A 14,137-nucleotide genomic window follows, 5' to 3' on the forward strand; every position below is an offset into this window, starting at 1 on the left:
GTCCTGGTGTTCGCATAATAAATGATCACTTCACAAACAAATCTTGCGTGCTTTCATTTCTACAGATACAGTTCACATCTTATCTGGACAGAAAGTAAATTGGGCTACAGGACCTTATCTGTATTTCATCTGTCCCTACTTTTCAATTTCCTTAGAAACATCACCAATGCTACCAGATCAAGTAGCAAAGATAATAGGTGAGATGTATTACTGCAAAAGAGGCTACAGTATTTAATCAATTTTATAATATATATAAATTGTCATTATTTTTGCCTGTGCAAATAAAGACCTACCTAACTGAATAATTTCTATTCACTTACACCAAGGAAGGCATCTACAGCTCTATCCTATTTAGAACACAACAATTAATTTATTTTCTTCTGTGCTTTCACTCATTTTCTTGCTCCTGTTCTTTCCTCTTGCTTGCTACCTCCACAGTAATATCTTGCTTTTAGCTTATGAGCCTTTCTGGGAGATAACTACTCTTTAATCATGTCTTTACAGAATTCCAGTACCAGGGAATTTTAAGTTTCTAACTGTGGATTTTAGGCCCTACTGTAAAGCAATTAATAGTAGCTAATAACAACTGCAGTTTGTAAATTACACCCAGAATGCAAAATAAGAGAGATTTCAACCTAAGAGACAATGGTAAGGTTACCCAGTACAACTGAACACAGAAGAAAAAAAAAAGTCAACTGACACTGACGATATTAACATTTTAACATTTAACATAATTTAACTTTTCTCGACTGTGGCAGAACTTCAGAAATCAGGAAATGTCACTAAGATTGAATGAATTAAGCTTTCTTTTGCCATTTCTACAAGTATATTGCAATAGCGCAGTTACACAGTTACAGACCATCAAAGAAATCAACAAAATATCCACCCTGAACTCCAGTACACATCTGAAGTACCTGACAAATAATTCACAAGCTATTTATATGCATGACACGCAGCACACATTCATAGTTTCTGACCAATACCAATAGAAGAGCAGTATTTTTGGAAGCTGTTAAAAAAATCGGTAGGCTAGCTGGGAGAGATTAAATTCCAAAATACATGAGGCAAAATGAGATAGATAGGTCTGAAATAAAGAGAAGGCTTTTGTTTAACAATATTAAACAGTAACAGAACATGCCAAAAATGATGATGTGAAAGAAATGGATTAAGTAACTGGAGCTTTTCCAAACTTGCTCCTAGGAGTATTCCCCACTGCAACCAGAAAGAGTTGAAAGTGGTGAGCAGAACTGAGTTCTCTACGTTATATCTAAATGTAGCCACTTTTATCTACACTGACCATCTCACTGTGGAATTAAGTCTGGTGACATCACTGGGCTACCGTGACTCCTTGGAGCCAAACAGCAAGAAGCTACTGCTTTAAAAAAAATTCACAATGTGATACTTTCCCAATCTAATTTATGAACATAATACTTACATCAGTCAATGCCAGAAATCAATTGAGAATTAAAACTAGGCAAGGGCTTCAGAAATTTCTCTATCAAAAGCAGCAGTAATAAACAGAAATTTTCTTTCCATCTTATAAAAAATCCCACAACCCCACTGCTCTTTGAGGACCATGTCTAGTCTCTTAGTCAAACATTTTTTATTCAGTTAGGGCTAGGATTTGTCAAAAGCTGTAAAACTACTAAAGAAGATTTTTCAAAATTGTACTGTGACAAACTATTTATATCATAAAATGTAATACTCACTCAACCAGACTCTCATAAACTCCATCTGCATCCATATTGCAATTGTAGGATGGAAGGTGAAGATGCTACCTCTTTTGGTCCTAAGACAGCCCTCAGAAGAGGGAGGACAAGAACAGCACTCAACTCAACCCTGACAGTCGGGGGTTTCTTCAGTGCTGAGCTAGAAACTCAAGATTTTCCTGCTTGGTTGTAAAGACAACTCTAGACCACAGACTTGCTACTAGAAAAAGAGAAAAGATATTTGCCCTGATCAGACTTGCAGACTTGATATTCAAGAAAACTAGAGGATTAACTCCCCTCTTCATAAAAAAAAATCTTTATTGCAAACACAGTTTGAAAAGCAGAACTAATCATTCTCTGGCACTATTAATTCAGAGAAGAAGGATCATTTCCTCTTGCAGGAAAACTATGATGACTGAAAACAGCTAATCGGTGAGCTAATTGTGAAGATGTTTAGGATATCATATGAGGATATCATATCATTTCAAGATTGTCAAAGAGTCTTCTTAGAGACCCGGTCTCCTGCTTTCCCAGGAAGTCTGACAGAGAAAGCAATAAATGCTGGAAAAATAATACAAAAAATAAAGTAAACGCTCAAGCAGAAACATCAAGAACCTTTAAATGAACAATCTGACGTCTGTGCATTATTTTAGAATATTACTTTAGAGTAGCTGCTTGTAGTTTAATTGAAAGCTTTTCATTCTGTACTGGTTTTGGCCTCAAGCAACATGGAAATGGAAGTGGAAGAATCTGAGTAAAAAATTTTCTGGGGACAGCATTATTCGTAATTAAAACATTTTTACCAATCCTATTGAATATACTTTAACAAGTAGGTATAAAATGGTGTTTATTTCCAAAGTTGAAATCTTTTTCTCTTCCTCTTGGTAACTTTGAAACATTGTTTCTAAAAATATTCAATCTCCATCTGTTTCTGGTTAGGTTTTTCATCTGTGGCGTAAAGAGTCTGAATAATCATGTGTCGCAGCTGTGAAGGAGACCAAATGATGATGCCCTTCAGCCACAGTGCCATTTGTATCTCATCCAACTGAACTGTTCTGGAAAGTAAGCTGTCTAATCAAGCTGAATTATGGCAATTCTGTTGCACATGCAAGCAGAAGCTGTTTGGCTATTTTAGAGAAAAATACCAAAATAAATGTGACAAAATCACCAGTTCAGCAAAATTACAGAGTACCAAGAATACCATTTTCTCTGGAAATGGCCCAGTCACAGACAGGCAGAGGTGCTGGAAAAATATAGGTCAAGTCATTATCTGGACAGATGACCCATGATTAATACAAGCTTACTGGAACATTTTATATCCCGCTGATGTTAGAGATCATCAGTCCCTCTCTCAAAGCAAGCTACACCTGTATATTCAACTTACATATGACCTTTGCAACCTGCTTTAAAGAAACCAACCAGCTTTATTAGTTGCTGACTAGATCCTGATCAAACCTTGCAGGAAGATATTATTCAGAAAACTATTATGGAATTAAATCCAAAATTCTGAACCTCCTACAGTATTGTAGACTCCCTCCAGTCAGCTGTCAGAGGCATGGAAGGTAGAAAAATTGCACTTGCTGTACTTCATCTGCTTATAAATAATACACAGAGATACCATATCTTTATTAGTTCTACCTAGCGCAAGAAAGTTTTAGACATCTTCAGTTCTGAGTTGCTACTCATCTGCAGACAATTGCAGTTAAAGCCATTTGTTTTCTGCATAATAGTCTATATTTATCATACCCCACAAAATCCCTCAGAAGCACATATATGCATATTCTAATATAACATTCTACCTTAGTTTACTTTCTCTACTTGTATCCCTTGGTCTTTTTTTTTTTCTTTCTGCCATCTCTGTCTACAGGGGCGTTTTCCCTCATTCAAATCTCTGCACAACAAAAAACACTTCATGATCATCAAGCTTAATTCACATTAACAGCTGCAACTTCGTAACAAGTACTTTTATCACATGACACAAGTCAATTCAGTTTATTTAATATATTCTCCTAATTTGGTTTATAATCAAACTGCACATTGTAAATGCAGAGGAGAGACTTCATCATTCATGACAATACAATAAATTTATATTTTTCTCTGGCAAAGCCCAGAACAGTGTCTTGTCCTTGGGTATCCCACTCTTAAGCATCTAAAATGTACAGAGGACTGGTAAAAGAGACTGTGATATGACACAGACTACAGTAGATAGTCTATGGGCATAGTCTGCATTTTCCAAGAATCTGCATTTATTTCTCACATATTTTGTGTGTTAACTTGCTCCCTCACCTTTCCTTGTTCCAAGCAATACTCAAAACAGATTTACATAATTTCACATATCCATATAGCTAAAACGCTAAACATGAAAAACTTGCAGTAAATAAAGTAACACTAATGAAGCCACTAATCTCATCCTCCAATCCAAGTAAACAAAGTTCTTTGCCCCGGGAGGCTATAGTGACACAGCTAACTTCACTAAGCTGCACCTTTCCTCTCCAGCAAATTTGCATGTTGCAATTCAGTTGGTTCAGTTGTGCCTGTGGTATGAGGGAGGCCTGTGTATAACTCAAGTCTCATCAGAGTCCTGTTTGAAGAGCTGGGGAACGTGAACTGCTTCCAAAGAACATGAAAACAGCAGTGGGTTGCAGACACTCTTCTTTACTCAGCTGTGTCTACTTTAGCCCCATTTATTTCCCTCACAACCCCTCACATCAGAGTCACAGGATAACTTAGGATGGAAGGCTCCTCTGAAGGTCACCTCATTCATCCCCCTACTCAAAGCAGGGCCAATTAGATCAGGTTTCTCAGGGCAACTTCCTTTCAGCTCCGTGTTTCTTTCCATTCTCTCCACTCATACAGCCACATCCCCCCTTCTTTACGCTTTTAGTTCCCCACAGTGTTACTTTTCACTACTGGGGAGCCAAAGGAGTACGTGAGAATGAGCAGAGCAGTCTATGGACAGGAGAAGAATGAGGATGTGGTAGAGCAGATAAGGTTTAGCAGGAGGTGGTGGAGGAGAAGGAAGGGTGGGAGGAGGTGTTGGGGAGACCAAGGTTATGCAAAGGATTGGGGAAGCGGCTTTGTGGTAGGAAGGAATGCAGTTTCTGTGCTTTAAAGGCTCCCTCTGAGCTTTTGTTTCAGCTCCCCAGCAGCAGAGCAGCAGTGCTCTTCTGCGAGAAGCCCTTTGACCACTGATGCCTTTTTGCAGAATGCTTGGATGCCTCTGCTTTATGCAAAGTCAAGAATGTTTGGGTACTGAGCTGGGCATTTGCCTATACAAATCAGTCTGGGTTTCTTTTAGGTTTAACCAACTAATTTCCTGAGTTTTAAGTGCTTGCTTTTGGAAACATAATTATAGAATTCTTCTTTACACATTCTGTCTTCCACTTTTTTCCATCCACCAGCACTTTGTTCCTGTTTCCTTTTTCAGCCAGTCCCAGTTATCCACTCCGAGGTCTTCACTCAGCTTTTCTCTGTCTCTAGACCCAGCCACCAGACATGTCCGTATTAGATCCCAGTTGCCTTATCCTCAAAGTCAGCATTCAATTTTTGTCAGCTAGTCTTATTTCTTCCTCTCATACCAACTTTTCCGACACTTGCCTCTTCCTGGCTTCTCTTTATGTGAATGGTTCTCAGTTCCAGTACATTTATTCAGTCATTTCTAGTTTTCCCATCTCATATCCCCTTACGGTTTCAGTCTCATCAGTTACTAACTCCTAGTTCTCTTCCCTCCCTCTCATTTGTACCCCAGCTTCCTACTCAATATTCTTGTCTTTTGAAGATTGATTTCAAACCCCTCCCACAACCTCTAGTCTCAGTTTTCTTCTTCCCACCCTACCCTTCAATCACATATTGTTATTTTTGCTTGTCCCACTCTATCACGTCTGTCTCCCTGAAGGTCCAATTCTTTGCCCCCTTCATTCAGATCAGACAGCTTTCCCTTCCATTTTATCTGAGACTGAGAGATGTTATTTGGAACACAAGACATGCTTTCTCTCAGTCTGTGTTTTCTCTCAGTATGCTGTTTCTCATTATGCTTTCTCTCAGTATGCTGTTTTCTCTCAGTTCAAGTGCATGGATTTAGCTCAAGCCCCACAACAGCCCAGAGACAAACGCAGGGAAAAACCTGCTGAACCCTGTACTGGACCACAACTGATAACAGTTAAAACTTTCAGAGGATAAAATCTAAGAAGTTCTCACTAAGCATATGTAAACTGCATTTTTTTCTGTAGTTTATAACATGGAACAACTCAGGTTGATTTTCATGTAGCCAGTCAAAAGTACACCCCTGAACTAAAAGCTACTAAAGCATCAAATGTCTAGAAAGATCCAAAATATGAGATGTACAGTGTAGGGATATAAAATGGTTGTGCAGGAGCAAGCTCTGATGAGCAGGATCAGCATTAACACAGGTCTAGTAAGTCCTCAGAGACCCGAGTTCTGCCAATGAGGTCAAGTGCCTTTGCACCACGTGCCCCAGAGCTTTGTGGTCCAAAAGCACAATACTAAGACACCAAGTTCTTCCTGGAAACAGTCTAGCTGGTTTCATGGGGTGCAGCACTTGAGCAAACGAATCCTGCCAGACCTGTGCTCTGCACATAGCCAGCTCAGCTATCTCAGCATTTGTACCAGTAAATCTAAAACCCAGAAAACTGCAAGTTAATTATACTAACCTTGTCCTCAGACCCTGGATTGCTGAGGTGATATTTTCACAAAACAAACCTGAAAGGTAGAAAGATAAAAAGATACAGACAAAAAATCAGATGGTGTGACAGAAACAAAAAGCTAAAAAAGCCCAGAGTAGACAAGCAGTATATATATTTTCTGCCTGAACAGCTAAATTTGGTCTAAGTCGTAACCATCTAAAAACACATTCTTTTAATAGGAAGTTGGGTAGTCTTATTAGAAGGAGGTGCTGCTAACTTTGTCTATAAATAATAAATCCTTGTGTTTCTCTGTATAAGCCAGGCTGTAACTATCCAAAATCAGGAAGATACATCACATAGCCTGTCACTGCAGGTCATCTATTACTGTTGTTTTTTAAACTTGACTCTGAAATACATGACAAAGCCACTGTCTCAGGCACAGAAAAATAGTTTCAGACTTGTAAGATTGTTCCTCTGACAAGAAAGGACACCCTTTTCCCTCCTATTTACTGTTCTCACAAAACTCCAGATATATTTATTACATATTTCTTTACATGTTCGTGCATTAGTTTCACTGCGGTAGAGGATGAATCTTCATATACTTTCTTAAAAACTGTCTAGTGTTGTGGTGCACTGATAAGAAGTTATCACAATCCACTACACACATGGGTCTATTTTTGGGACAGTGAAGCAATCCCTATCATATATTTCATTTGTATTAGCAGTTTTGTTAGTGAAAGTGGCTCTATAAATAAATAAACAAAATAATATAGAAAATGCTAGAAAAAGGTTCATTAACACTACAATGCTGCCACCTGGTAACCAGAAGTGTAATAGCAGGGAAAACATTTGTTTTGCTCTGCCTTGAACAAGCTGACATATTTTAAATAATATATTTAAAATCACATAATGGTAAAGTTATAACCGTGGGATAGGATCATTTCCCTGTGTCAGATGAAATAATTCTTGTTGCTCTGTTTCACTAGGAGAAGAAGTAACTCATACCCTCTCAAAATTAAACATGATTCTAAATCCTGGAAAGTATCTATGGAGAATACCCAGCTAAGGGACTGAGTCAGCACAGTACTTGTATCAAATACGCCTAATTCTGAGCACAAAAGTAATCAAAATGAAGTCCACAGTTAAAGTTATTCAAGCCCTTCAGTAGCTCGCTGAATTAAAACCACATCCACTACATGTTTACAAAGAGAATCAAATTTACAGTGAGAAAGATATGGAATAGATTAAATGAAATCCTAAGCAAAGAGCCAAAGAAAATACGATGGCAGGTGTTTTATGTAGGTGAAAAATCCATTCAGGAAAAGGAAAATGATACACTCACATTGAGTAAGGACTAACTATTTAAAAACATATATATATATATTTATAGGTTGGGAAACATGAAAGGCATTGGGAAAAGGTTCCCAGGCACTCATAGCAGTCCATAACTCTTTAGCCCTAAAAAAGTTTCTAAGTATCTGTCATGAATAAGCAAGAGAGATTATGAACAGACTAAATCTTATTTACAAATTTTCAGAAAGCACCACAGGGACGAACTCCTGTACGCTCCACTCCCAGCATTAATAAAGAACTGCGGAGTATATTGTTTAGCTTTCCATCCTAATACACACTGGGAACACTCCATCATCTGATTTTATATATATCCTTGCTGACCTATTATCCCATTATACTTTATTTTTCAGATTAGTGTAAACTTCTCTCAAATTCCCTAGGAAACAATGGCTTACAGATGGTTACTACCCACAAATAACACATCGTTTGAATTTAATCTAAAGTATGATTGTATCACCTTTCAAAGGAAGCATGGTTTAGAGCATCCAATACATTTCCAAAGGGAAACATTCACACGCAATTCTTCTATCACCCATCGGATGGCAGGATTAATTCCCCATCTGCTTTAGAGCAAGCAGGACCTTTCCATCACTTTGGAAGTGAGGCCGCGATCTCTGTTATAGACACACCATCTTCAGAAGTTAGTGTTTTATGTAAACCTGCACAGCTTTATTTTTTTGTCCTAAAAGAATAGGAGGTGCTGTGATAAAAGTATAGACAACATTCAGACACTGAGTGACAATTTCTGAAATAGCAATACCAGAATAATTTCCTGGTGAGATACCCTAAGATTTTCTACGTAATTCAGCCAAATTAAAACTTCTAGAGGTATCTAATAAAGCCCTGGAACCATTTTTCAAATGGTGCTAAAAAAAATAAAAACATGTCTGGCAGTTTTCACGAGATTTATGCTGCAGAACAAGTGGGTGGATGGGGAGGGATGACTGAAACTATTTAAGTAGTGTCATGCTTTCCAGTTGTGACTGCAAATGTCAGTAATGTACAAGTGTCTCTGAAAAAGTAAGTTCCTTCCCAAAGGCTCACATTTAGTTCTACAGAGTCTTCAGTAGAAGAGAAAAAAAAAAAAAAACAAGAAAAAAGCTTTCTGAGGAGCCATTCAGGTCTGACTCGATTATAACAATAACAGAGCCTGAAACAGCAGCAAGTATGCAAGCAAACACACACAGTTAGTATAGAACCAGCATACAGGACATATAATTGCCAAATCCAGTTTATAAAATGTGCTATAAACACGGGCAGTGTAGGAATTCTTAATGAATTATATATATGTGAGGACAGAAAAAGCATTGTATGCATGTGCAGCATCAGATTGTCCTCCGGTTTGTACCAATAGATCAGTGGTAGCCAGTCTTGAGCAGTGTGAGCTCTCTGGCTCCTGGAACTTGCTATATTTATCCTGGCTGATGTAGTCTGTCAAGTGTGTCCTGGTGTTGATAAGGTGCCGTAGCTGACAACAGTGGGGAATCAAGGGGGAGGAGCAGGATGGGGGCTTCCACTCAGTGTTTCTTTAGGGGGTCCCAAAAGCCTTGCAGTCTCATTCCTATTCAGCTCAGATCCTGCTTTCTAGATACAACTGGGAGCTTCAGCAGAAACAAAGTGAAGATGCCAGAGCCTGTAAAGAAAACAGGTAAGGATCACAACTGACAGAAAAATTTTGGGCTAGTTTTTGTATGCTAGAGAAATGAGATGCCTCAATAACAAAATAATAGAGAGAGAACAGAAACAATATTTTATAAACTTATTAAAACCGAGATGTCGGGTAATCTTGTAGAGAAATCAGTAACTCATTTGGCAACCCTCAGTCACAAAATTATCTCCAGAGACTTTGGATGAGGGGGGAGGATAGAGGTGAAACATATTGAATTCTCCGATTTTTTCCGTTTCTCACCTCCTCTCCCAGTCACCTTCAGGGCTGTGAAAGAAGCCTATAGTCTCTCTCTTGGGCCTTTTGGGCGGTATAAATATCTCCTGGGGTTTTTTTCATGATACCTGCCAGAAAGTATCAGTAGCAACCTTTGATTGTATTTTTTGGTAGTGAAATCTCTACGAAAATTAAAGCTCACGGCAGCTGGTTCAGAACTTACTCTCTTTAAAATTAAGAACTAAGGAGATGCATACACAGGAAAAAAGAGGAGGTCTAGAAAGTATAAGATGGGGTGCAAGGACACTGTGTGTCTGAGAAGGAGGAAGAAGAGACAGTGGGAAGCACAGCTAGGGAGAGTTTACCTGCAGAACATGTGTGTGGATAGAGAAAGATGGCTCCGGAGCGCTCCATGCCCACAATTAAGTTTGAAAAAAAGATATTGAAAGGTAAAGTTATGATTGTTTGAAAAATGCAAATACAGTATACAGTGATGGAGGAAACTGTACTAAATCTGGGATTCTTCACTTTTAGAGCCAGACTTTCATTTCATTGATGCCAGCGTATACTCAGAATCACTAATATCAGAATGTACAGTACGAGATGCACGGTTTTTTTACAGCACACACTTTCCAGGGTTAGTCAGTAATAGCTGTTGATACTTATTAATGTAGGCCTTTTTGTACTTTGCAAAAGACTGAACAGCCATTGATCCCCTGTTATGCTGGTCAAGGGGAAAATCTGCTGTGCCTGCCACAACAAAAGAGCCTGTATTTGTTAGGAAGATCTTTCATTTTGGCCAAATATTTGGAATCAGACGCTGCCAGAGACAGATCACAAATCCAAACCATGTCGCTCATTAAGAACTGCAAAGCATTAAAGCATGGCTCATTTCAACAAGACTCTCTATGTCCTTCTATACTAAAACTCTGAAGCGACAGTGGTGTCATCAGTTCTTCAGTTTCTACACAACTATCACAACATTTGATGTTCTTAGAGCTGCAGTTTCTGGGATCAGATGAAAGTGCAATCTTATGTAAAAAATAAGTATATACCAGACCTCGGGACTGTAGAGAAAACCTTGAAAATATGAGCTGTAAAGGTTCACCAATCACAAAATACAAGATATCCATAAATGTATTATATTTTTAAAATCACATGATGTTTGAGATTTCTTGAAAGATCAAATGTTTGCGATTGCCAATGATGGCAAAAAGATTGAGTAGCTGAAATTTGACAGTGTAATCTCCTAGGCATTGTTACTTCTGATTTTTAATGGTTTAACTGCCTTTGATAAAGCAGTCAGTTTTTGCATTTGTAAATTCCTTTTGTATAGATTAAAAACTTCATATTAACATTTTGCACCTCTCAGGATGGGCTTCTCTGACTGTGAAGTTGCCCACCTTTGCTAGTTAACGATGAAGAAAAATGGACCTTATTATTCCAGCTTACTTCTCCAAAGAGAAGAAATCTGACAGGCATCTAATATCACTAGTCCTACTCAATTCTTGTGAACAAACGAGCCCAAACATTGTGATGATCACAGCAGGGGGAGGAAAAGCTCTTATTACCCACTCTGACTGAGACAGAACCAGTCACATGCCCCATAACTTCTAGAGCGGATCTTTGTATTCTCCCAAGAGATATTAATCCCTTTGGTTTTCTACTTCAAGTTGTTTATATAGTTCAAACCATGTCAAGACAGGATAATGTTGTGTGTGATCTCAGGAGGGCTGAATAAGCATCTAGCAGTTCCTTCTTGGACAAATCGTGATTCCTGGCTTTTGCATATCACATAGTTATAACACTCTATGAGGATCTCTAGGGTGTATTACTGGAATTAGGGCATCCAGTGTATACGTAAGGGAAAATGCTTCAAGCCAGAGAATAATCAGAAATATTCTATCACATCTGCTCTTTTAACAACCTGTTCACTACGTAAAAAAGAAAAAAAAAAGAAAGAAAGAAAAAAAGAAAAAAAAAGTCTGTAAACGTTTAAACTAAAGCCGTGAAATAGATTTCCCAACAGACATTCTTTTATTACAAATTGTCCAACTCAAATACTTCAGGATGAGGCACTGTCCTATTTCTTTACAGCATACCAGAAGAATTGGAGTGGCTTTCCAGAATATCTATACACTCCTCAACAGTAACAGCATTTAGAACATCAGCAGCAATTCAGTTTCAGAACAAACTATCAAACGTTGAAAAACATCACTTTTTGCAGAATTCAGTTGCAGAAACTTTTTGTTCTTTTATCTCTCTCATTTAAACTTTTCATAGTTGGTCTCTGTTCAAAGGCTGATCTGTTTTTTGTTGTGAAAAAGACAAAAAAGGTTAAAAGATCTCAACCATTTCCGTAATAATATTTTGTGACAGTAAGAGGAAACAGCTGACCTTTTAAACATCAAATTTAGTACATAAACACAACTTAATGGAAAATGTGGGCATTACTAAATCTGGAAAAAGCTGAAGCCTGGTATTAGTCATATTCTCTGAAAATCAGTCCATTTTTGTTCATCTTTTTTATACACTGAGAAGTCTATATTTTGCAGTTCAGGTTAGGAAATTTTATCAAAGGTTTATAAATAACCTGGCTGTAAGTGCACAGCCCTACTGGTATTCCATAAGAAGCAATATTGCATAATAATGAAAGGGATGTAGAATTTTAGTTTGAATAGAAGCTCCTCATTTTACATTCGTAAGCATCGAGCACAATAATGTAAAGAACTTCCATGCACTACAGTAATACAAAAATAAATAATAATACATATAGATATATTTTCATTTTCTGTAATTCAAGGTTTAAAACAAGCCAAACATTATCATCCCCATTCTACAGAAAGTATGATGGACAAATAGAGAGTTGGGTGACTCTGGTTAGTGAAGCTATTCCTCGCCTGTTGCTCATGTTACAGGAATTTACAATCTCAGCTGCTGAAGTAGGCAAAGAATGATAAGATTGAGTAGCTCAATAGCTTTTGGATCAAGGAATGATTAAGCTTGTAATTGCAAGAAGCCACTTAGCTCCTGATTAAGGAATGCATAGCATCTTTATATAGTTCCTGAGCAAGGAATTTACAAGCTCCATTACTGATCTGCTTATCCACAGTTTGGCTTTTAACTCAGTGGAAAAGTAAATGGTATAAAAGGAAAACTAGATGCCAAGAATAAGTACTAATGTAAAAATAAATTTTCAACGTGAAGCCTTAACAAATTAAATAAGTTCAAAAGCTAACAGCTCTTTTTTTAATATTAACTCAATATGTTGGCCATGTACACATTTCACTACCAAATACACTGAATGTGCAGTAAGCCAACTCAGCTCTGTAGGAGAAAACATTAACTTTCTGTGTTTTTCAAATTATACTCATTGCAAATTCTGCTGCAGTTTCTAGCCTGAGCATCCAACCAAATACACGACGTTCTCATAAAAAAATTACATCTTTAGCATTTTTTATTTCAGAAAAGCAGAAGCATCATCTCAAAGCCTTATTCTAACACGCATTCTATAAAAGTGCATATATCCCTCTCCTCCAGTCACAATAAGCCAAGTAATGATGAAGCGCTGAAGTCGGAGCCACCGCTCTGAAAAGCAACATGAAATCAAAAAAAAAACCAACAGAATGGTTCTCCTCTATCACTCTAATGAAAATCACTCCTGTGGAATCCACACTTCTTCCTCACTTTGTTTTCAGATACATCACATATACTTTGAAATTCAGTGATTGTAGGGTAAAGTTTCCATCTCATGCTTGTGATTCTTAACAAGCCAATTTATTTAGAGAAAATGGCTAGCAATTAAAATTATTCCAGTTATTTAAACATTATTTCATATAGATTTTTTTCCTTTTTTTTTTCCTAAACAATCATCAAATAGGAATGTGTCTTCTAGCTTTTAAAACTAACTTTTATTCTTATTAGGGACACAACAGTACTTAGTAGCTACTTAGGAGCTATTTGATACTCCTAAGACACACAAAGACAACAAAAAGACAGTGCCTGCCTCAAAACACACATACCATAGAGCCCAGTAAATCGATACAGCCAGCTCAATGAGAGAGCAAAGAAAACAATGATCCCTACAACGGCTAGTGCCTGGGGAGTAGCTTAGCCCTTTTCCACATCTCTGCACAGGAAAGCATGAGGAAGTTTTGGAGGAGAATAATAAATTAGATTGGTGGATATTAGAAGGCGGTTGCTTCAGAGCAGGTCACAAAATAAGGGAGAAAGCATGGAAATGAATATGAAAAAGCATGAAAGCATGAAAATTTAGTAGGGAAATTTAACAGATGGCAGTGGTAGGAATGCAGAATACTAATTTCATGATTTTGCTTAGGAGAAAAGTTAGGAAAACTGTTTTTGGAACCTAATTGGTTTAATTCTAGTTTGATATGGCCAAAAGCATATGTATTTTGTATTTCTTCAGCCTCATGATTGAAAGTCCTATTAATGAATTGTTATTAAAAGGCAATCTGCCCACAGAGCTCCAACTAGTGAGGGCATTTTTTGATAATTAATGAAGCTGTAACTTATGTAACAAACATAAC

General features: G+C 37.6%; 1 protein-coding gene across 1 annotated transcript in view; it reads left to right on the forward strand.

The window, feature by feature from the left end:
• Positions 1–9,079: 9,079 nt before the first annotated feature.
• Positions 9,080–14,137, forward strand: part of MYBPC3 (myosin binding protein C3) — a 65,441-nt gene continuing 60,383 nt past the window's right edge. Inside the window, exon 1 of the mRNA XM_068945708.1 lies at positions 9,080–9,353. Coding sequence (XP_068801809.1) covers positions 9,209–9,353 — 145 coding nt within the window. The 5' untranslated portion in view covers positions 9,080–9,208. The remainder of the gene's footprint in view (positions 9,354–14,137) is intronic.

This window comes from Struthio camelus, chromosome 5, assembly GCF_040807025.1.
Source record: "Struthio camelus isolate bStrCam1 chromosome 5, bStrCam1.hap1, whole genome shotgun sequence".
Lineage (NCBI taxonomy): Eukaryota > Metazoa > Chordata > Aves > Struthioniformes > Struthionidae > Struthio > Struthio camelus.